The sequence below is a fragment of the Sceloporus occidentalis genome, unplaced genomic scaffold (assembly GCF_023333645.1).
Source record: "Sceloporus occidentalis isolate IW3139 unplaced genomic scaffold, rSceOcc1.0.p SCAF_2, whole genome shotgun sequence".
Taxonomy (NCBI): Eukaryota; Metazoa; Chordata; class Lepidosauria; order Squamata; family Phrynosomatidae; genus Sceloporus; species Sceloporus occidentalis.
In genome coordinates, this window is record NW_028316982.1 from 67742395 (window position 1) to 67767531 (window position 25137).

Below are 25137 nucleotides of genomic sequence, written 5' to 3' on the forward strand. Positions count from 1 at the left end.
AATGCAGTTCGACACCACTTTAAGTGCTGTCGCTCCATCCTATGAAATCCTGGGACTTGTACTTTTACAAAGTCTTTAGCCTTCTCCTCTAAAGAATTCAAAGACCTAGCCGTATTTGTTTGGAAAATCAGTATGCAAAAGGATCTTGTAGCACCTTTGAGACTAACTGAGAGAAGTTGGTAGCATGAGGTTCCACAGACTTGAGCCTACTTCCTCGATGCATTTGGATCAAATGCTAGTCTCAAAGGTGCTGCAAGATCCCTTTGCGTCTGTTCTCTGCCAAAGAGTGCTGATGCCTCACAAAACTACAAATTCCAGGAGTCTGTAGGACGGAGCCATGGCAGTGAAAGAGGTGTCAAACTGCATTATTTCTACAGTGTAGATGCCCCCTAGGACTCTGGAGACCAAGGTTTGAATACCAGCTTGGCCATAGAAATCCACTGGGTGACCTTGGACAAGTCACATATTCTCAGCCTCAGAGGAAGGCAAACTCTTTCTGAACAAATCTGGTTAAAAAAAACATGATAGGTTCACCTTAAGGCCACCATAAGTTGGAAATGACTTGAAGTTACACAACACACACACAAACACACCACCTGAACTGAGAACAGCCACATCTTGACAAAATGCAGACTTATGACTATCATCGTCACAACTTTCCCCCCTCCTGTATGATTTTTTAAACATCTTTTCCTGATGAAGAAGCCAGTGGAGATTTGAAAGCTTGCAATATGTAAATGTCATTGCAACACCTGCTATTGAGGAATGGATTACCAAATTATGAGATATGAAAGAATTAGACAAATTATCTTGGAGTATGAATGGGAACATGACAAACAGATTAGAAGAAGACTGGACTTTGAGAAATGTACGGTAAGAGAAAGAAATGGAAACTGGACAGCTTTAATGGAGATCTAAAGATCATGAAGGTAGAACATAGTATCTATGTTGTATAATAAAATTTGATTTTCAGTTAAACTGAATAATAATAATAATAATAATAATAATAATAATAATAAATTATAAAAAGAACGCTTGCAACATGCATTTTGATTGGCCCAGCAAAGGCATCCCAGTTTTGTGGATTTTGGAAGTTGTTGTACAAGAAAACATTTTGGTGCAATGAAAAATCATACAATCCTGTTCTTGTGGTATGATGAAATTGGATTTTAAGTTAAACTGAATAATAATAATAATAATCAGCATCATCAGTTTAACTTAAAATCAAATTTAATCATAGAAGAAGAAGGAGGACAGGATGTTGTTGTTGATGATGATGATAAAAAGAAAGCTTGCAACATGGATTTTGTGCATTTCAGTCAGCTTCAGTCGGCTCACCGAAGGCATCCCTGTTTTGTGGATTTGGGAGAGTGTTAAACAAGAAAACATTTTGGTGCAGGAGAATCCTAGAATCCTGTTGTTGTTGAATTGGATTTTAAAATAATAGTTGTTTTGTTGTTGCTATTTTAAAAAGAGAGCTTGCAACATGTATTTTGTGCATTTTGGCCCAACAAAGGCATCCCTGCTTTGTGGATTTGGCAGGTTGTTGTGCAAGAAAACTTTTGGTGCATGGGAAATCCTAGAATCTCATTGTTGTTGTTGTGGTTGTGGTAGTTTCTTCTTACATCCACACTTACATAAGCAAGGAAGGGATAACTCTTCCCCCTCCTTTCTCTTATTCCCTGAAAAGTGCTCGCTCTCTCTCTCTCTCTCACTCCCATCCTCCCAAAAAAGCAGCCAAAAAACCCAGTCCAAAACAACAACAACAACAACAACAACAGCCTGGTTAGAAAGTGGAAGAGCCACCTCTTCCCACAATGCAGAGGCGTCTGTTTATTCTTTATTCTAAATAATAATAATAATAATAATAATAATAAAACCATGAGGTGCTGGACTACATTTCCCAAGAGCCACTGGGGCAGAGTGCGCGCACGTGTCCCCTCCTCCTCCTCCCCCTCCCCCCTCCCATGATTTCTAAGCAGAGGTAAACAAACTGTGGGAAGAGGCAGGGACCAAGAGAGGATCCTCTGCTGCTGCTGCTGCTGCTGCTGCTGCTGCTGCAGGAGGCGGAGAAATAAACGGCCAGATCCCAGGGATCCCAGCCTGGAGGGAGCTTGGAGCATGGATGCCAGGGCAGGAGCAGCAGCAGCCCCCCAAAAGTGGAGGAAGGGAAAGGAGTAGAGAGAGAAAGAGAAAGAAGGGGGCAGGAAGATGGAGGGGTAGTGGAGGGGGGCAAGAGGCACCAGAGGAGGAAGAAAAGTGGGGGGTTGGGGGGCAAGAGGAGGAGGAAAGGTCTGGGGTCAAGGTAGAGGCTTTGGAGAAGTATTGAAAACAGGAGGGATTAAAGTCAGGAGGAAAGGGGTTTGTGGACACTCATGGTCAAGGAAGAGAGCCAAAGTATTGAGGAGGAAGAGAGGAAGGTGGGGAGTTGGGGTGCAAGAGGAAGAGGAGGAGATCTGGGGCTTTGGAGAAGATAGAAGGACCAGGAGGAGAAGATCAAGAAGAAGACGAGGAGGAGTATTAAAATCAGGAGGAAGGGGTTTGTGGACACTCAGAGAAGAGAGGCAAGGCACTAAGGAGGAAAGAAGGTGGGGAATTGGGATGCAAGAGAAGGAGACGATCTGGGGCAAAGTAGAAACTTAGGAGAAGAAAGATTAGGAGGACAAGGAGAACTATCAGGAGGAAAGCGTTTGTGGGCAGCAGGGTCAAGGAAGAGCCAGGCTGAAGAGGTCAGGATCCAGGAGAAACTGGTGCAGGAGTTTGTTTTTACCCCCCTCCATTTCTTGCTGCTTCCCTGATGAACTTTTTGGAAACAGGAGCACCACCACCACCATCAGAAGAAGTGCCCCCTGGTTTTTGGCTTGCTCCCCATCTCTTTCCCTCCTCCCCTTGAGAGAAAGTGGAGGACTTGCCTCCCTTGGGGTGGCTGCCTTCCTTGGAAAGGGGCCAGCTGCAAGGCAAGGAAGGGAGAGGCCAGCATCCCATCCTGTGTCCCGTGTTCAGGAGGAGGGCTGTAGCCTGCCCCTTCTGTGGGGCAACCAGGTAGCCCCATCTGCCTCAAGGGCGATGGAGCGGGTGGAGATGATCAACATCCAGCGCCTTCTGGAGGCAGCTGAGTACCTGGAGCGCAGAGAGAGAGGTAACTGGGTGCTGGGAGGGACCAAGGACTCAAGAGTGGCACCTTTCCCCATGGAAATCAGGGTTTGGAAAGGAGAGGATGTGGGAGTGAGAAGTGGAGAAGAAGAAGCAAAGTGGGTGCAAGGAAGTTCATATGTTTTGGATCAGGCCATACACGTGAATCACATATTTATCAGACCACAACTGTCAGGCCTGCTGAGTGGGGATGGTGGGAGCTGTAGTCAACAAAGCTGGAAAGTGCTGAGTTCATGGAAACTGCTGTAGATAACTTAGAAGGAGAGATGCCCACTATGTGTTGAAACCTCTGTCTGGTACTTGGTGATATAAAATTGATGAAAAAGAAGTCTTCATGTCCTGTCCTGAAACTACTGGGAATACCCCTCTGACAGGCAACTTGTCCATGAGCTCTTGGTTCTGTTTATTTGAATCTCTGAGGGCTTCTTGGGGGTTATTTCAGAACTCCCCAATCCTGTGTGTCCTTGGGACTTCCAGTTTGCCTCTCTGTTGACTGATCTTTCTCTTCCTGTTTGCTGATGATTTATGCAGAATGTGAACATGGCTATGCCTCGACCTTCCCTTCCATGCCGACCCTTGGACTGCAGGACCCAAAGCCACCGCAGAGGCTGAGCCGAGCAAGGAAGCATAGCAGTGGAGGTAGCAGTACGGGCACTGCTAACAGGTACTGTCTTAAGGGAGTCAGAAAGCGGGCTGGCTTGGCCATATCAGGCCAAGTTCTTCATACAGTCATTGGGCATGATAGGCTATATTTTACTTGGCATGACTGCTGAAAGTTCATTTCCCCTTCCTTTGCAGCCTCACTTCCCTTCAGTCCTTGATAATCTGCAGGCTTGTGCCTTTTAATAGAAGATGTTTCCAACATGCTGTTGGGGGAGCTGGCTCTTTAAATCTAGCAGAGCCAGCTAGCTAACTGGATACGTAATGCCTTGCTTTCTGCAGGTTGTCTGTGCCATACTCCTTTTTATGTAACTTTCATTCTTCATTCTCATGGAAAGCTTTTCTAAATAAGGATGGTTTTCTCTAGAGGGATTAACATTGGTTTTGACCCTGATTCTGTGCATGTTTACTCAAAAATCAGTTCTCACTGTATTCAGTTGAGCTTACTTCCAGGTAAGTATTTTTGCAAAACAGCCAACATATTTTCAGTTCAAGACAGCATACAAGTCGAGATTCAAGACCTAGCCATGTTTATTTGAATACATGTGTTGCTTTTGTGTAGCATTGTTATGACCATCTGTTTATTTCATTAGATGCTGATGCGCCACAGAGCCTCAGACTACATTACTAGTGAGAATGAGTTGCTGAATAGTACTACCCTGCAGTAGTGATACCAGCCTAACAAACTGATTGGCAGAATATGAATAGAGTCATGAACAACAGGACACTGCAGTATTCTGTAGGATCAAAATAACATTTTGTAGTCATGCCCAGAGTTTCATCCAGTCGGCATCCATCCTATTCATAATTTCATTTTAGTACAGATATTTCCCCCTAAAATGTAATTATTCTAGCATTTTCTACTAAAGATTCTTGAACCATTTTAACCAAAGCTGCCCTAGAGAGCATAGCAGCTACAGCATCTTAAAAACTACCTGTGTGCTGAAAGAGAGAGTATTTCTCTAAGGTTAAGTGTTATACCTTAATTGTTTGTTTTTGTGGGACTTCAAATAATTTCCGACTTATGATTACCTTATCCCAGGCGGCAGTGAGTGTATGATTTGCCAAAGGTCATCCAGTGGGTTTCTGTGGTCAAGTGGAAATTTGAACCCTGCTCTCCAGAGTCCTAGTCCCACACCCAAACTGGCTCTCTTCCCCTTAGTTGTACTTCACTCTTATCAGAACCATGTGATGTTGTCAGAATTAGCCATATCATATATATTGTATTGATACTTGTCTGGTTGATTGACAAATCAGACTAAACAGTACATACAGATTCGCCTAAATAATAGTTTTGCCAATTTTTCTAAAAAGACACATGAATTTTGCCTGAGGTTTAAGCACTTCAAGGGGGTGGAAACATGCAGAATTTGGGCCTTAATCTAAATGGTATAGATGTACTGGAATGTAAATAGTAACATATAAATATTAGAGGAGTTTAGGGATGATGGTGCGAGAAGCTGAAGCTAAGATTGGAAGGAACTAACAATAAAGGAAGAGTGTATTTTGATGACTGAGGAAGTAGATGGGCTATAATAAAAAGACTGAAGAGAGAGGATTATAAGTGGTTGACAATCTGTCCCCAAAATCCCAAATCTATGAATGCATACTCAAAAGTGAGTTCTGTAAATGCATTGAAACCTACTCCTGAAGGAATGAATGCAGGTTGCAGTCTTAATTTCTGTGATGTCATATCATGTTCGGCAACATTTTGCATAGTGTGTATAGACATAAAGGGATTTGTAATATTGGCAAGAAGATTCTGGAGGGGGGGGGAGCCAGGTAGTTCCAGTGTGATATTTGGGTTATTTATATTTCCTGTCAGTGCTAGGTTTATTGTCCAAACAGTTTTGTTTAAAAGAGCACCTTGCTGTACGTGTGTGCCTGCATGCATGTGTGTGAACAGGTGAGGAGGACTGAACTGAGATTAAAACTTTCAGATACTTTCATTTGTATCTTTCTGAATCTGTAATAAGGCCTGAACCATATAAAAAAGCACATGGGTGTTTTTATTTAAACAAGAGGGCTTTCATACTGGGACCTGCTAGAGTTGGTGTAGTTATTGCTTCATTGGTTTTGTTTTGTTTGGCACCATTTTGCTTGTCTGTCTTGAAGGAGTTGTCCTCCTTCTGTGTTTGCCTCTTCAGTGGGACTTTGTTGTTGTGTGCCTTCAAGTCATTTTTGACTTATAGTGACCCTAGAGTGACTTACTCAAGGTCATCCAGTGAGTTTCCAGGCCTGAGCAGGGAATCGAACTTTCATCTCCAGAGTCAAACACTCAAACCACTACACCACTGGCACGGGAACTACTCGGGATATAAATATTTTTTCTATGTTATTTTCAACATTGTTTGGTTCATTTCCCCCTTTTTTGTCTCTTTACTGATCAGAGGCTAATGGCAATTGTTATGTATCATAGGACTCCAGAATGTGCTTGTTCTGAAACCTCATAAAAGAACTGCCAACTGGACAGGCATGCACTGGGTCCCTTTTGCTGTTTGTACTGGCATATTTCCCATTTCTTCCAATATGGTAAGGAAGGAGTTCAGGGTTGTTTGAGGTTTAGGACGCAGCATTGGGCTGTCTTATCTACACTCTCCCAGCCCTGATGTTCTTTGACTCTCTGCCAGTGCCAATGTTCCTGCACAGACTAGGAGGTTAAAAATATTGTTCCCATAATCCCCTGGTCTTCCACAATGATGTGGACATGTATGAGGGTAAATGAAACCTCCCTAGTTCTCTGCCTTATGTTCTCTGTTTCTGTGTTCAGTTACTGCAAGTAGTTTTTTCTACCAGCCTGCCTGTGATAGTAAAAGTGAATTGGGTTAGGAAATGTATTAATTGGTTAATTTAATTAACACTTTCACATTTTTTTGTCAATATATCACTTAAGGTGACTAATCAGATAACAAATAAACAAAAAACCCAATTACAAAGACATGAATAAAGTGAAATACTAGCATCCAACCAGTTAAAGCTTTTCTTAACAACAAACCTAATGTAAATGCCAAAGACCTTTCTGAACATAAAGTACCTAAAGTGATGGATAATAGGAAGTTAAGTCAAAGGACTTGGAGATATGGCTTTATTTGCCAATGTTTACCTTTTATTATTTTTTAAAAAGAGACCATACATGTGCAGACATACAGTATAGAGTCACCATCACTTCAAATGAAAATTGTGCAGCTCTTAATGACCAAATATGACCACCCTATTGCATCTGATCCAGCTTGTAGCCTTCTCTTAATAATTTAATGTTATTTCCCCCATGTGCTATAAACCATATTCTACTTTTACTTATTTTGATATGTTAGTGTAGTATAGAATACCTTTTTGGACTAAAAACCCAGAACCATGCTGGCTGTAGAATTCGGGGAATTTTAGCTTTAATCCAAAAAACCAGTGAGAATTTTAGTCCAAAACCCCAACTTTTGCAAGCTCTAAAACATATTGATTGGCAAGGTTGCTCACAACAGTAAGGTTGTGAGCCAGTTTGTTTCAGTATAACAATCTGTAGGGCTTGATAAATTAGAGATAGTAGTCTTATTTAGGTACAGTATGCATAGCCTCTACATGTGAGAAAAAGGGTAGGTAATGTGTATGCATTAGCTCTGATCCCCTTCTGTCTCCATTTTCCTTGCTTTACAGCTGTAGAGGGAGACTGTACCAGAGAGCCTCCTGCCTCTGCCCATTGCCCCCACATAGAGACTGTGTACTTTAAAAAACATCTGAATAGGCCTAATAACTTGCAGTCTCCTGGAGCACTTCATCTGCAACACTACTCTTGTAAGTCATTTATGCTGTAGCAATTCTCCTGAGTACAACTTTTCTGGTGTTTTCTATTGGCAATAGCTGAATTTGTCAAATAACCTCAAGGCTAAGTACCTGTAGCACAACCTTCCAAAATCTGATACCCTACAGATGTTTTGTGCTATTATGGGAGTTGTAGTCCAAAACGTCTGGAAAGTACTAGTTTGGGGAAAGCTACCAATGTGCAAGTAGATGATAGAAAATTCTCTTTGTAGCTTGACTTGAGCACTAGTATTCTCTGGGTGCTACATTTATATGTAAATTCTAGGTGTAAACATTTAACCTCTTTGTTGTATGACCTCTGCATTTTTTAGGCCTTTTAGAGTATATATACTCTGTCACCACCTATATTGTGTATGCTTTCTATTTTCATGCTTTCTCATGGTTGGTTGGGGTTAGGATTGGATTTTTCTTCTTTCTAAACAGATGCCATTTTGTCCTATTAATAGTTTGTTTGCCTATGAGTTACTTCTTTAGCTATGTACACCAAAGCTGTGCTTCATCAAGTCCTACTCCTGCAAGGCATTAATTGTGTCAATAGGACTTGTGTGGGAGTAGAGTCTGGTGGACTGCAGACTCGGTGGTTCTCCCATAGCCAAAGCATTATTGTATGAACAGGAAATCAAGAAAACCACATGTATGAGAACTGATGCTTTTCCCAACATATAATCAGGTTAATGAAGTTAAAATGGGCTGTTGTATAAGCCAACAATCTAACTGAGTTCATGAAAGGACACAACAAATTGAGGATAAGTGCACTGGTGGCTATTAGTAGGCAGGGTCAGGAGGTACAGCTTCATGCCCAGCTTATGCAGCAAAATGGACTTGCTCTGTAACAAAATTGTGATGCCTTCCTGAGTTCCTTTGAAACATCTCATATGAGTTCCCTTCACTCGTGGATTCCTGTTTACTTAGTGTATGAAGCTATGACATTTTGGCTCATAGGAATGACTATTTGTATTCCAGCTATATCATTTCTATTTTTTTAAAGCCAGAAAACATGTTATGTTGTTGTGCTATGGTGTGCCAAGAGAATGTATTTTTAAAGACCTGGAAGCAAAGTAGACTTCGGAAGGATCTAGATCAAGGGAAGTAATAGTGCCACTATATTCTGCTTTGGTCAGGCCCCACTTGGAATATTGTGTTCAGTTCTAGGCACCACAATTCAAAAAGGACATTGAGAAACTGGAGCATGTCCAAAGGAGGGCGACTAAAATGGTGAAGGGTCTGGAAACCATGTCCTATGAGGAACGACTTGGGGAGCTGGGGATGTTTAGCCTGGAGAAAAGAAGGTTAAGAGGTGATATGATAGCCCTGTTTAAATATATGAAGGGATGTCATATTGAGGATGGAGCAAGCTTGTTTTCTACTGCGCCAGAGAACAGGACCCGGAGCAATGGATGCAAGCTGCAGGAAAAGATATTCCACTTCAACATTAGGAGGAACTTCTGACAGTAAGGGCTGTTCAACAGTGGAACACACTCCCTCAGAGTGTGGTGGAGTCTCCTTCTTTGGACATCTTTAAGCAAAGGCTGGATGGCCATCTGTCAGGGATGCTTTGATTGAGACTTCCTGCATGGCAGGGGGTTGGACTGGATGACCCTTGTGGATGGCTCTTCCAACTCTATGATTCTAGGATGTACCTTTTCTCAGTATGAGTATGAGGGAAAGCTCACATGTTCTTCAATGCCCTCTTTCCGCTCTCTGGGGTTGCTTTATTCCTTCTGCTACCTGCAAAAGCCAGAACTTCTATCTTCTGTTCTCAAGCCTTTTCCTAACAAATTATTCTAAAAGGTACATAATGGGAAATGCTGCTTCAGAACTAGTGATCCAATATCGAGAATATTTATGAATTATAATGTTTCAGAATGCAGAATTTGAGTGCTGTTTACAGAGCTCCATATGCATCTGGCAATGAGGCTGCAGTGAACATAGTGGTGTTAGTTTCTGAGCAGACAAGCATGGGCTTCTTCTGGGATTGGGTCAGTCATTCCCTCCTTCAACCTGACCTATCTCACAAGGTGTGGTTGTGAGCATACAGTGAGGAGGAAAGACTATAAATGAGCTAATTGGAGGAAAGGCTATAGACACAAATAATAGACAAAAACATTCATATACATTCCCTGACCATAGTAGACATCACATTGGCATGTAACAAGCATAAAGCATCAAGAGAATGAATAGCTTGATAGGGGTATCCATAGTTGCATAGGCTCTAAGCTATGTCAGATATGTATGGTAGGCTACAAAGCACCTATTTTGGTATGCCTAACACAGTTTATTAGATAGAAAAGCTTACTGAGGAATAAAGCAGAGTTTGTGTGTTCCAGGAAAAATATATGTAATATTGTCAAGTGGAGTATTACTGCACTGACAAAAATAAATCCTCCCATACTTATGAATCAGTTGCTGAGGGCAATGTCTGACATCACTCTACTGTACTTTTTCTGAGAATGTATATATGGATCTGCAATAATGTAGACCAGAAGACTTTTCCATGTCTGCTGAGGCATGCACTGTTCATTCTAATTCACATATTTCCAGGCATACTTTCATGGATGTTCATGGCATAATTCTGAATAATTTGAAATAGCTATGAGTCAAAATGGGAGGTGAGAGGTATATTTCATGAATATTTTCTCCTTGTTTCTTGTAGAAATTTTTCATGCCCCTTTGTGAAAAGGGTATAAAACTGTTTTGTTAGACAACAGTTAGCAGGCAGTGGTAGAGGGAATGGAACCTTATTGCCAAGGCTGATGTTCCTCTGCCCTAGTTCACAGGGTTGTTGTTAGCATGTTCAGCGGCATTCTGGCAATTTCTTACAGAAGCACATAGCTGCCCATATGAAAAGACATCCCACTGAAAGTAAATCTGTGCAGTCAGATGATTTTTGCATTGAAATGCCTGTCCTGACCTGGTTTATCATCTGTAAGAAGAAGAGAATTAGGGCAAAAGATGCATTCATTCATGCAGCCAGTGCAACTGCAGAGTGCTGCAGGATGGTGACCATCAGCCTGATTGCTTGGGATATGAACCTCTTGTTGTTTTTCCTTTCTGGTTTTTCAGAGGGAGAGTGTTTGTTTTTCATGAAGTCATCCAAACTCTCACTTGGCGCTGTGACCTTGTCCTGTTTGTGATCCCTGATTGGCTGGACTCTCAGCAGTTTGGGATCCTTTTTTAATGTTATATTTGGATTTAAGGAGTAGAAGAAGGGTGAAACAGTGAGTGTGAGTATTTGTGAAACACTGGGAAAAGGGAGGCATATTAGAAATACTTTTGCCCACTCCCAAACAGCTGTTTGCACTGCATCATTTGCATAGTTAGTTTTAAATGCAATGAAGCATTTGCCCAATTCAAACCCAGATGCCCACTGTCTCTTTTGTTCTGCAGTGTGCTATCTAATGCAGTAGCTTCAAGCTGTAGGCACTAGTATCTCTCTGTGCCCCCCCCCTTTTAGAAAGAAAACTGGCAAGACTCTTGAGTGTATACTGTGCGTTGAAGATGTGCATACTGTGTACTGAAGATCTTCTGTAGGGAACAGCAATGATGCTGTACAAATGTGGGATGTTGCAGGATGGCACCACAGGAATGCATACTGTATATATGCATATATAAGTCTAGAAATTTTAGTCAAAAAATTGACTCCAAAAACCTGGATTGACTTTTCCACAGGTCAATGTAAGTCCTGTACTTTAACACCTATAAAAAAGGGAACCACCCTCTGATGAAAGGCAAGAGCATAATCTGTCCTAGATTCACTGACCCCCTTCTATTCTCTGATCCATTCAGCCTTTAGTGTGATCACAAACAGTGATGCCTGCTGTAATTTTATAAGTTCTCTGGCATTGTTTTCCTTTCCTTCATTCTTTAGATCCTTTGTTTCACACCACTAAATTTTACCCTCAATTTATTCATGGGTCAGATCAAAACCCATAATTTTAGCCCCAAAATTTGCCCTTGACTTATACATGAGGCTGACTTATAGTCGAGTATATACGGCATATGTAACCTGATCTTATGCAGGTTTACTGCAAAATAAATCTCACTGTTTTAGTTGGGCTAACTCCTATGTAAGTGGACAACAGATTGCTGTCTTGATTGATTTGATTTATTGTTGGCATTTATATCCTACCTTTGGATCAAACAGGTTCATAAGTGGCTTACAAAGTAATTAATCTTAAAACAGCAACAAAATACCAAATGAAAAGCAATAAGCAATTAGAAAACAGTTACATAAAACTGCAAATAAAACAGTAGCATTTTGTTGTCATTTAAAAGCCTTGATGATTACATCTGCTTTGGCTTTATTTCAGAAAAAAAATTGTTTAAAAGCAGACACCAGTTGAAAACAAGGTCCTGATCCTGTCAATGTTCTTATGAATTAGGCCATTGCAGCTTCACTCCTGAATGTTAAGAGGTTGCACTACTTATCTGGAGGGATATTTTTGGTTGGTATGAATTGAGTAATATGGACAATAAATATCAAAAGATTTCTCCAAAAATTGTTCACAGATGTATTAGAAGGGAGTGTTGTAATGGATTTTTAGCTTCCTTTTTTGTCTGCTGAGAAGCAAAAAGTATGCTGACTTCCAGCCAAATTCCTAATCTTGCTTTTTTAACAGGCAGATTTAAAAAGATACTTGTCTTTCTTTTTTGACAGAAATGTTCCATCTTTCGATGTTCTTTGCCTGTTTTATGTGAGCATTCATATAATCTCTTTTGATTGTTTGTTCTATCACTTAATATAATATAATCTAATTTAATATTATTTGATCATAATGTTATTGAATCATTTTTAGAAGTGTCTATTCATATCTTTTTTAAAAAGCCTTGGAACACTAACCACTACAGTTTAAATAAAGTAGAACAAGTAGAACTGTTGCTGTGTACTTTCAAATCATTTCTGACTTATGGTGAGTCTAAGGCAGGGGTCGGCAACCTGCGGCCCGCGGGCCGGATTCGGCCCGCCAAGGCCTTCCTACCGGCCCCTGCGCAGTCCTGCCGCCGATTGCCGCCGATTTTCCCCGTTTTCTCGCCGCTCCGGCCGCCATTTTGTTTTTCAAAATGGCGGCCGAAGTCTCGTGTGACCTCAGGATGGCAAAGGTCACATGAGATTTCGGTCGCCATTTTGAAAAACAAAATGGCGGCGCCCATGTAGGAGTCTTGGTGCAGCCCCTGTAGCACTCCAACAGGGCTCCAGGGGCTGCAGCAGGCCTGCAGCAGGCTCCACCTCGCCCTCCGCCCTCCTCCTCCCTAAGAGCAGGGAAAGGAGGAGGAGGAAGAAGGAAGGAGTACAGAGCCAGGGAGCCAGAGCAGCAGCTGCAGCCACAGCGAGGCCAGAGGTTGGTTCATTGGGGGAGGGGGTTAGCTGGGTGATCTTTCTGCAAAATGCTCTCTCACCAACTTGTGGCTTTTCTGGGTTGATACAGTGTGCATGCTTGCTGCAGTTTATTTTCAATTGCATTTTAGTAATTTCCTTGCTTGCAACTTTATTACTGTTATTAATATTACTACTTGCCCTGGGTGTTCTTTCTGCAAAATGCCCTCTCAGTGAGAAAGAGGGGGAGGAGGTGGAAAGGTGAGTCATTTCAGGTCTGCCTTGGGTTTTTTCCATTATTTTTTAAAAATATATAACACTTATTTTTGTTTTTTTATTTCATTATTTTTATTATTGCTTTTTATTTCATTTCATTATTTTTATTATTTATGAAGGTGAGACAGTGTGACTTTCCGAAGTGCTGTAACAATGATAGTGGTGGTGGTGATGATGATGATGATGCTTTGGTGGAAGCTCCACCCCCAGTGTGTGGCTCCGCCCCTGGAGGGTGGAAGCTCCACCCTGGCATGTGGCTCTGCCCCCAGAAGGTGGAAGCTCCACCCCTGGCATGTGGCTCCGCCCCTGGAGGGTGGAAGCTCCACCCCCGGCTTCGGCCCCCCAGTTGTCTGAGGGACAGCAACCTGGCCCCCGACTCAAAAAGGTTGCCTACCCCTGGTCTAAGGCGTACTTATTATGAGGTTTTCTTGACAAGTTTTTTCAGACAAGGGTTTGCCATTGCCATCTTCTGAGGCTGAGAATGTGTGACTTGGCCATGGTCACCCAGTGAGTTCCCCTGTTCTCTACCTTAGCTATGGGTGATTCATGAACATTTCTCTGGAGTAAACAGACATGGGGTCCAAGTCAGCTTTACACTTCTGTGCATCATTGCTGGTCACTTCAGTGAGTGTGCATGATCCACAACTAACAGAACAGCAAATTCATTGCAATATAAATGCAGGTTGGCTAAATCTAGGAAGTAAACTGTGATTGGATCCAAGGATATAGACATGTTGGTATTTGTGTATCCTGATCTGTGGTGCACATGATTGGACTACATGTCTGGGTTCATTTAAATTGCTGGGTACTGATAGGCAAATGAGCCACTGTACTTGAACATCACTGAGGCACCACAATATTGATGGCAGTGATATCCCCTCAACTTTTTGGAACTGATTGCAGTGCAGAGTTTGGAAATGTTACTTTTTTAGACTATTAATTCCTAGAATTCTCCCAACCAATATGGCCACTTAGAAAAAAAATAATGTTTTTAAGCTCTGGCACAATGAAAACAGCAGACCATTCTGTACAGAACCATTCCTTATGTTAGATGTGCCTCTTTTGCTTCTTCCTCTTTTGTCTTAAGAGGGATGAAGGCCTCTTAAATTCTTTGGCCAAGCAGATGTTTTTACACTATCCAGCCCACAAAAATATAGAGGTTATTCAGCTTCTCATAATGCCTGTTATATTCTTTTGCCAACCTCTGAGGCTAAGAGTCTGAGACTTGCCCAATGTCACCCAGTGGGTTTTCATGGCTGAACGGGGGGGATTCAAAGAGTCACAGATCAATGCTCAAACCGCTCAACCGTGCTGACTCTAGCAAGTGCAAATATTTGACAGAGTTTAAGTGTGAGAGGCAGATAGATGTGTGTGTAACAACAAGTACCTGTTCAGCTTGAACTTTTATTCCAGATCCCTGTGGCAAAGAGAGAGTCTTGCAATAGGTGATGCTTTTTGACAGAACTAGGCTGCTCACTTCTACCCATATATTGTTCTTCCTGTTGGCCAAGAAAATAGGAGTTGTGTATATTGTGGAAATACATCTTGGCACCTTTCCTTGGTTTCTAATCCAAATGAAAGCCAGTTTGAAAGTGCTCACATTTCAACTGGTGCCCAAGCAGAAGGGCTGAATGTGTTGGTTGTGCAGTGAGATGACTGGATCTTTCTGTTACTCTAGCTCTAGAAATGACTGTTTTTCTACCAGAATCATGTGCAGAACTGGTTTATAGATAATCTTCTGTTCAAAACCCACCCTTTGGAGAGAAAAAACCACACTGATATTGTGCAGGGGTTAGACAGATTAGGATCAGGGAGATCCAGGCTCATAAGCTCACTCAGGCTGCATCGGCACTGCAGAATTAATGTAGTTCGGCACTGCTTTAACTGCTACAGCTCAATGCTATGGAATTCTGGGGTTTCTAGTTCATTGTGTCACCAGAGCTCTCTGACAGGGTCTAAATATCTCACAAAACTACAAATCCCAGAATTCCACAGCACAGAGCCATGGCAGTTAAAGCAGTGTCAAACTGCATTAATTCTGCCATCCAGATGCAACCTCAGTCAGAAAGTGTCCTAGCTGACATTGGCCCAGTCAGGTTTTTTTGACCTAATTGTCTATAAGTACCTTGAACTCCAAGTGATCTAACATGACCTCCATACTTGGAGGCAGCACAACTTTCCTGGATGTCTGAAAGCAGCCTGATACTCCTATCAGGTTGATCACAGGCGGCCAGCTGCAGGAGCCACCCTTCATTATCAGAAGTGGACTACATCTATTTCTTAGAAAAGTGATCTTTGCTGTTGCTAGGCTTCCTGGTCAGAGTTAGTGATTGGCTATTTAGTTTTATGCCTACAACACAGGAAAGGTAGTTCCTCTTTCTGTGGGCCTGACTGTATGCTCTTATTGCTGGAAAGAATGTTCGTCATGTGCCTTCAGGTTGACTATTATTTATGGCCACCCTCTTCTAGGGTTTTCTTGGTGAGATTTATTCAGAGTGGGTTTGCCATTGCATTTGCCTAAGACTGAGACTTATCCAAGGTCACCCAGTGACTTTTTATGGCTGAGCAAAGATTCAGCCTTTGTCTCCTGGAATCTCAGTCCAGTACTCAGATCATTGCACCATGGTGGCTGGAGAGGATGTGTAGATCAATTAGTCCAACAAATTCTAGGAGATTCTTAACCAAGTAACCAAGACTACTGCCCTGGGTCATTCCAAGGTGAGAATATGCACTAGAATAGCAACAATGCTATTTATCCTAAGACATATAAGGGATAAACATTCCTTTTAGAAGGAAAATCCAGATAGCTTAGAAGAAGTTAGGCCTGATGAACAAAATCCATCACTGGTCTAACTCTGGAAAGGGTTTTGTATTTACTTTAAATGGTGATGTTTTGTTTCTCAGTGGAAAAACAAACTACTAAATAAATAAATACTAAATAAATAAACAAACAAACAAACAAACAAACAAAGTTGTTGCTGTAGCATAGAACTCTCGAACATAACTGAGCCCTCTCTATGCCTGGGTCCTAAACATCTGCTTCAGAAAAATAAGGCATAAATCCTTCCTCTACTTCTTTCAAAGCCAGCCCTGCACTTGTAGAAATTGACCCTTGGCATTTCTTACTCCCAGTGTTCAACAGATGGCATCACAAGTGAAGTGCAACTGATCTACTAGCCACCATTGTGGCCACCATATTCAAAACTGCTTTGGTAAATAATATGATCAACTGATCTGGATCAATAATGTAAATTATTTATACTACTCAGGGTCATGGCTCACTTTGATACCAGGCCAGTTGTGGTGTCAGACTTCAACCTTGCTTCTTTGCTTGGTTTCTGGATGGTGAAACCTTTTTTTGGTATTCCCTTCCTGCTCAATTGTATTACGAATCCATACCACAGTATTTTAGCATTAGTCTTTATTGGTTTCAGTTTCTGGATGAGGAGTACTCAGAAGGACAACAAAGAATTTTGTCATGCAGTATATTTTAGAAGAGATCCATTTATCCCTCTATGTGGTAGACCTTGGGATCACACTAGAAGTGATTACTACAGTTCCATCCATGAAGACAAGGAGATTGCCCTGTCACATTACAGTGAAAGAGGGAAGGAAGTTTGATTTTAAGAACAGAAGGGTCTGCAGACTCCTTGGTAGCAATGGAAGGTGAGGAGTTTGGGCTCCCCATTTTGCCCAGTGTGTGCCTTCCACTAGCTCCTCTGTCTTACCATCTTTCTTCCTCAGCTGAGCTCTAATCTAAATGTGGGCTTCCTCTGTACCAAGGTTGGCAACTTCAGTTTCCCAGCAGAGAAGGGCCTAAACATCCTAACAGTGGGTAGTCATGAGCCAGTCATGAGCTTCATGCCCAGTAACGTCCTCCCGACACCCTTTTATGGGGCTGGCCATATGGGCTATTGGGGCAGCCATCTTGCCCATGTGGAGGCCACTGGGGGCCATCTTGCTCACGGGGACGCCGATGGAAGCTGCCATCATGCTCTTGCCGATGGCAGCCGCCATCTTGCCTCCGACTGCTCCAGAGGCAAAAATGGTGCCAATAATGGCCATCGTCGGGGCACCCATAGCGAGGACACCCCCAGCCCTCTACCAGCACAACAGCCCAGGGCCCAGCGAGCATCAGTGCAAGGGACCCGAGCGGGCTTGCCCAGGCTGGGGACAAGGGGCCCATCGCTTCCCAGAGGGGGGACGCTGGCAACAGACAGACCCCTCAGGGCCTGGCTTCTTTCTCCCAGAGCCAATCCACACCCAACTCAGGGTCAAGGGGGGATAGGGAAGAGGCCTCTGACTCTGAGACTGATATGTCTTACCAGCCCCCAGCCAAATGCTGCAAGCAGGCCAAAGGCGCCTTAAAGCGCAAACGCTCCATTTCTTTCCATTCCTCTAATGAGGATTATACAGAAGGGAATTATGAAACTATAGTTTCTGAGTCTGAGGAGGGGGAATTGTGTGAAGAAGAGGGGAAAACTGATAGGGATGCCCCATCCTCTTCCCGTTTGTTTCGAGTAGAGGACTTTCCTCTACTTCTGAAAAAGACAACTAAAACTCTGGGCATTAGTCTCCCCACGGGCCAAGCACCAATAGAAGACTCTGACCTTCCCAGAGTGGGAGAGGAATTGTTTCCTGTTACAGCTCCTTCGGTTCATGAGATCCCTTGTCCCTACACTTTAATGCAGATTATCAGGGATGAGTGGAACAGACCAGCGGCTGGTCGACCCAACCATAATGCTGTTAGGAAATTATATAATTTCCAACAGGCTGTTATGGATAAACTCAAAGTGCCACTGGTTGACGCCCTGGTGTCAGCCTTGGTTTCATCAGCAGTGTTCAGCAGGGATGGCAAGGACACACTGAGAAACGCAGAAGGTAGGAGAACTGAAGCAGCTCTCCAGTACACCCACAAAGCAGTCTCTACGGCAATCAGGGACGTGGCTGCGGAATCTATGGTCACACACACCACCCTCCAGTGGACCAGAGATTTGTTAGAGACAGTTCCAGCCACTGATACCAAAACAAGACAAACACTAAACAAAATTATCAAAGCCAATGCCTTTGTGGCTGATGGCACCCTGGACGCAGTACAGTTCTGTGCCGGGGCCAGGCATCAGTGGTAGCAGTTAGGTGACAATTCTGGTTGAAGAACTGGAATGTTGACACCAAATCAAAATAAAATTTGGCTTTCACTCCCTTCCTAGGCACTAAATTGTTTGGTGAGTCCCTCGAACCAGTCCTTGTCGAAGGCAAGGACAAAAAGAAGGCCCTGCCTTTGGGGGAAAAAGAGAGAAGACAAAAAGCAGTTCAAGCAGGAACGCTCTTCCTTTTGCCAATCTACATCCTTTTCTTCCTCTTGGCTTTAGTGGCAATTTGGAAGGCCACACACTGCCACTCCTTATATATTTAAGCTTTATTTTGGAAATTTTATTTGTATTAAAAATGTCCCCCAAATACTTCACTATATTTTTGGCTTTCACTGGACTAGTTTAGGCCAGGAGAGGCCTTTTTTTTTTTTTTGGCAAGGAGGAAGTAAACCAGAATTTGTTTTGATGAAAGATATTTTATCTTTAGTTCTGGGCACCACAATTCAAGAAGGATGTTGGCAAACTGGAGCATGTCCAAAGGAGGGTGACCAAAATGGAGAAATGTCTGGAAACTATGACCTATGAGGAGTGGCTTTGAGAGCTGGGTATGTTTAGCCTGGAGAACAGAAGGTTAAGGGTGACATGATAGCCCTGTTTAAATATTTGAAAGGATGTCATATTGAGGCTGGAATAAGCTTGTTTTCTGCTGCTGCAGAGACTAGGACATGGAGTAATGGATTCAAGCTACATACAGGAAAATAGAGTTCACCTCAACTTTAGGAAGAACTTCCTGATGGTAAGAGCTGTTCGACATTGGAACATATTCCCTCAGAGAGTAATGAAGTCTTCTTTTCTGGAGGTTTTTAAGCAGAGGCTGAATGGCCATCTGTTGGGGTACTTAGATTGTGAGTTCTTGCATGGCAGAATGGGGATGGACTGGATGGCCTTTGGAGTATCTTCCAACTCCATGATTCTATCATCTGGCAAAAACAAGTCAAAAAGATGACATTCATTCAATTTTCTTGTAATCTCTCAACCTGGAATGTGAACATGGGAAGCGAGTTAAGAATACTACTAACAGTCTTGATTATTTTTTATGTATAAACTGAATTTATATAACCAGTTTTGACAGAGAAAGTATTATCTTCTTATAAATCTACTTGCTGCAGTAGTTTTAAAAATGAATCTTGATATAATGTGGTCATTGCCTTGTTTGTCTTTGATGATGCCATCTCTTTTTCATAGGTATGAACAGAGTCCCTAGTTTATGATTATTTTTCGGAATGGCTATATTATCTGTAATAAATGATGTAGTACCAGGGCCCTACTCACTTTCTTGAGCATATGGAGATTCTTCAAATATTTACAAATAGTCATATAAACCACTACAAAATGGTTACCTCGAAGGCCTGCCTAGTCACAGCAGGTATGCCATGTGTCCAAGAACACATTTATAGCAGTGGCTAGATCTGATCTACATCTTCCACATGTTTGGCCATTCATAGCACAATAAAACACTTTATTTCCCAGGGGGGGAAACCGATGATGCTCAGAGACACATATTATTCCTTCTCTCCACCTACAAAAGCCAAGTCATGTCCAAATGACACACAAACCCTGAGGCAAAATACCCCCCCCACACACACACCCAAACATTCAGGGAACCTCTAACTCAAACAAATTAGACTAAATGTCCCAGCCAACAAAACAAAATCACATCACAGGCAGTGTGCATATATACACAGACAGCCAAAGGACAGACCTCCTTCCAATCAGTATTTTCAAATACAAATAAAAGCCCAGGATTTTTTCTTTTCTTTTGTTTTGTATAATCTGTTATGTCCTATTTATGTTTCTTTTGGTTTTTATATGTTCAAAGTTTGTATTAATATGCTAATAAAATATATGTGTAAAAAAATAGGCAACATGACACACCAGGCAGCATCCATCCCCAGCACACAAATGAAATTCGGGCAGCTGGCCCAATGCACCAAAGCATAGGGATCCAGGAAAAGCAACTGGACATGCTCAATCTGCTCCTCTTCAAGTTTATCAAATAGCAGTGCAGTTCCATTTCCCCTTCCCTTTTTAAAAAAACAGAGACAGATAGAAAACATTGGCTTCCCTCTGGCTGCTCCTCCCAATTATCTTTCCTTCCTTTGAGGGGAAAAGGTAGGAGAAAGAAAAAAGGTACGTTTCTCTTTCTGACATAAAAACTGTATCCTCTAACATTTTACAAATGAAAACCAGGATACATGAAGCCAACCAATATCAGTGTGTGGTCAAGAGGGCAAAAGTTATTAATGAGAAGAACACAGAAGTTGGGAGAGGCATCAGAAGTTGGCTTTTGCCCAAGCCTACTGGAAAGGGCACAATGCTTTTCTTTCCTTTTCCTCCTGCTGAGTTACTTGAAGGCATACTATTTTTGCATTTTGAACCCCATTTACACCTACTGAAGAAAAATGAAGATTATTATTATTATTCATATTATTATGAAGCGCTGTAAATGAAGGGGGAAAGTGGAAGGAAGAGAGCAAAACTGGGACATTTGTTGAAGCAGGTGAAAATGTGAGATAACGGAAGGTTAATGGGACTGTCCCTGCCAAATCAGGACAGTTAGAGTATATGGAAAGAGTATAAGTCCCATAACCCATAGGAGCAAGGGCCCCTGTGTGTACTTGGAGGAAGGTATCTGGAGATACAGGTGCACCTATTGGCTAAATTAAAGCCCAAACCCTTCCTGCAGCCTTCAGTTCTAAAATACAAAGTATGGGGGGTTTTTTTTAAAAAGTAGAAGCGGGAGGCCAGTTTGTATAATGCCAGCACCAGGAACCACATTCATTTGCTACAATGTCTGGTGAGAAAGCAGATTTTACCCAGGGAAATCACATCAAAATACCATAATCACAAAAAAAAAAAAAAAAAAAAAAAAAAACCAACACTCTTTTGTCGGACTGCCCATCCCTCCCCAAACACATAATTTCTTAGGGGTAGTGTTTTGTTCTTATGAGTTCATATGCAGATTTCCAGTTTATAAACCAACAAAGAAAAGCAGTTGATAAATGTTGTGGGTAGAGTTTGGCCCTCCTGCATTCTGAATTATATGCAGACAGTGAAATTGTTGATCTTCCTGCTGATATTGGTGAAAAATTATAGTATTATAGATTTATACAAACCCTTCAAGACTCTTTCCCTAGCTGTATAATCTAGTGAAAATAGACGGTATTTCACTTAATGCCCTCTACTCTGATGGATGTAAAAGTTATTCTTTTATGTCTCATTCCACAGTTATGCTTTTATATATCATTCCACAGCTTCTGTGCTTATATCAGTGTTAGAACTTCTCTTCCTGGCTAGCCTGATCAACCAAAAGAGGTAAAAAACCAAAATGGTTAACATCTTGTGACAAGAATTCTAGCTGTTTATTTGCATAAGGATTTTATACCACTTTACTGTAAAGCCTACCAAGTGGAAGAAAAACAGTGAAAACAAAAATGTGTAAGCTGACAATAAAAGCATTATTCAAAACAATAAAACCCACTAAAAACAGTTTAAAAGCTCAAGTTAAAAGGCTGTATCTTGACACCTTTTCTAAAACCCATGAGAATTAAGTTTGATTTGTGATTCTGTAGCAAGTATATTCCACTATTTGGAAGTTGTTCAGAGGAAATCAGAGCTTAGAGAAGCTACCTTTTTGGGTCTATGTCTTCCAGAATGCCTAAGCTAGCCAGGACCACTGGCCTAACTGCCTAAATAGTTCTAGGAGTTGTAGATCAAAAAATAAAAATATTCAGGCTCTGGTAAAAAGTCCTTTCATGCATGCCTATGAAGTGGGTCTGCACAAGCAATGGTTCCCTCAAGTGTTAGAGCCAGCAAGTTTTGCTCCTTGGAGAAACTTCTGCATGTGGCTATAGCACTCCAGTGAATTTTTAAATACGTGTAAAGAGATACCTGTGACCTGTAACAAATTGCCAAGATTGCTTGCTGCTCCAACTAAGCATTGCTTTCTGTACGCCTATAGAGGTTAACTTTGGCTGTTCACAAGCCTGTATTTCTAAAGGTCGTTTTCCCATCCCCAGGAACACCATATTTATTTAAATAAAGAAAGTGGGTTAAGCAGATGTATTATTTACATTGCCTTGCTTGTGCTGAAAACTTGACGTTGCTTAATATTTCAATAACACATTATTAGCAAAAGTCTAGGCTGGCAGCACTGCTCAGAGAATCCTGAGAGCTGTTTCATAACCTGAGTGATATATTGGCCTTCAAACTGCAGTGGTATATCACAGCCATTGTGTTGCATGTCTGCTGCACACCAGGTGACATGGGACCTCACATTTTCACATAATGTTCCAGCATGTGGAAGTCCAAACTTGGCTTCTCTTGAGTTCCTGTTTGTTTCAGTGAATCTGGTACAGCTGCAGAATTGTGGCTTATGTCCCATTTAGACATTCACTCATTGCTGTAGGAGACTTTTAACGTTTCTTCCCTAACTGGAGTTCTAAGGTTTGTTGGGGGGGGGGACCAAGAATGGAGAGAGAGAGAGACTGTCTGACCTTTCTTTTTTACCACATATTTCTGCAAATGATCTGATATGCAGTGATTTTAAGCTACCTCCCACTTGATGTAGATAAGTAAGTTTCCTGCCTTACATAACAATATCCAAATTGAAAAAGACAATGGACTGGATACAAAGAAACATGAGCAGAACAAGTTGGCTTGTTAATGCCCTTCCGTGAACTTTTGTGCAGTCACTACAGGAAACACTTGGTGCAACAAGGAATCTAGAGCTGCAAGGGGATTGTACAATTACATGCCTCTACGCTTTGCACACTGAAAGACATAAGGCTTACAGGGTGGAACTGTGAGCCACAGATCTCAGAGATTTTAAAGCAGCCTTCTTGCAAATGTTTCCAGGCCTCCTGCAAGGGTTTATAAGTGAGAAACCAAATGTGTTTGCTTGCATTATGGCTTGAATCGCTCATGGGTGAAGAAATGGTACAAAGTGATAGCAATCTCAACTCTTATAGTGCTGGTTCTTATGTTGCCAGGGTAGCACCAGTGCACGAGAGGAAGATGTTGCCATGCTTTGAGGAACCCCGAGGATTGCAGAAGTGCAAATAATCTGGGGGATAGGGAGGAATTCCACAAAAGTGTAAACTGAATAGGAAGGAATCCACTAAAGGGAGGAACTAGCAACAGCCCAGTAGAGTTGCCAAAGTGAAAACTGGAGAGGGCTCTTGTACCTTTCCTTGTTTAGACAAGGAAATTTCAGTGTGTGTGCTTTGTGCAACCAGCTAACAAGCAACACCTGAAATATCTGTTTTTGCACATTTATTAGAAAGGCTCACTCCAGTTTTCACTCTGGCAACCCTAGAGCTTGGTAAGGACTCAGCATGTTCTGAGGGGACAGAATACTGACCAATTAGTGGGAGAAGAGGTGAGAAACTGGAATAGAATACAATGTGTGAAAACCCTGAACAGAATCACAGACAACTGCTACATTATCTTTCTAGGCCTGCTTGTTTCTATAAGAAACAGTCTGACCTATAGAATCCAGAGGAGTAAAACAGTAAATTATCTGGAGTAAGCAAGAAAAAAAACATGTCTGAATTTTAATTCATTTTGCAGTTACCAAGCTCTTCTGCTAAGAAGATCCAAGTCAGACAGCTTGAAGATATTTATTGATTCTATGATTTTTAATTTTTGGCATTGGACACAAGTGAAGCTAGACATGAAGGATGGAACCAGCAAATGAACTACTTCCAGTGGGATTGTCTTTTCTCCCACTCTTGGATATATTGTGATGAGATGAAATGTGATCCTCATAGCTCATAAGTATTAATCAATTAAAGTATCTATCTGTCCAGACAGACACATACACATATATATACATTTTATCTCTTTCTTTCTTTTACATGGCACTCCCTTTGATCTGCAAGGTGATAATCGGCACCTCACCTACTTAGACTGCATCTGCACTACAGAATTAATGCAGTTTGACACTCTTTTAACTGCCATGGCTTGATGTTATGGAATTGTGGAATTTGTAGGTTTGTGAGATATTTAGCCTTTCTCTGTCAGAGAGATCACAACAAACTACAAATCACAGGATTCCATAGAATGGAACCATGAAAGTTAAAGTGCATTAATTCTGCAGTGTGTTAGCAGCCTCAGTTTCAGAAGCTCCTCAACATCAGATGACCTTAAACCATTCACTGGTGTGATACATTTTAAAACTACACCCAAAGATTATGACCGTGATGAGAGTGCCTTGCCTGAGAGAGCTATTTTTGATGCAGGGCTGTTTCGTGCCTTCTTTGGTGAAGGCTTAGTTATCCTTGTCGAGTGTGCAGCTACCTGGTAAAAGAAAAAACTAGGAACAGTAAATTTTGATTGGGGTTAGCCCTCAAGATCAGCATGGCCTTGTAAAAATGGAAAGACCAGACTGTAAAACAGTGGAACAAAATTCAGTGCAAAAGTAAATTGTTGGCATTGTGTGGGCCAAATGGTGGCATATAGCTTGCTTTGCCCTAGTACTGCTGTAGGGAAATCTAAGCATTATGGTGAATCATGACTAAATGTGAGCAAGGGTGAGATGATCTTGTACAAAAATGAAGCATTTGGGAGCTTGTCTGCTCCTAAGCTCTTTACTCCCTACTTCTGGTTTGACTGGACCTCTGTGTGGACATATGGTATAAGTACAGTGGACCCTTGGTATCCTCTGCAGTTTTCTTCCAGGACTCCTTGTGGATAACAAAAACCGTGGAGGTTCAAGTCCCATTAAATAAAATGGTGTAGTAAAATAGCCTATATAAAATAGAAAAA

At 41.8% G+C, this 25137-nt stretch overlaps 1 protein-coding gene across 3 annotated transcripts in view; it reads left to right on the forward strand.

The window, feature by feature from the left end:
- MXI1 (MAX interactor 1, dimerization protein) overlaps positions 1–25137 on the forward strand; it is a 113101-nt gene that overhangs the window by 23325 nt on the left and 64639 nt on the right. For 2 of the 3 annotated variants that reach the window (XM_089509861.1, XM_089509862.1), the window contains exon 2: positions 3685–3817. In XM_089509861.1, coding sequence (XP_089365987.1) covers positions 3685–3817 — 133 coding nt within the window. Of the gene's footprint in view, positions 1–1999; positions 3140–3684; positions 3818–25137 lie in introns of those variants that run through there. The other variant, XM_089509863.1, reaches the window with a different exon arrangement.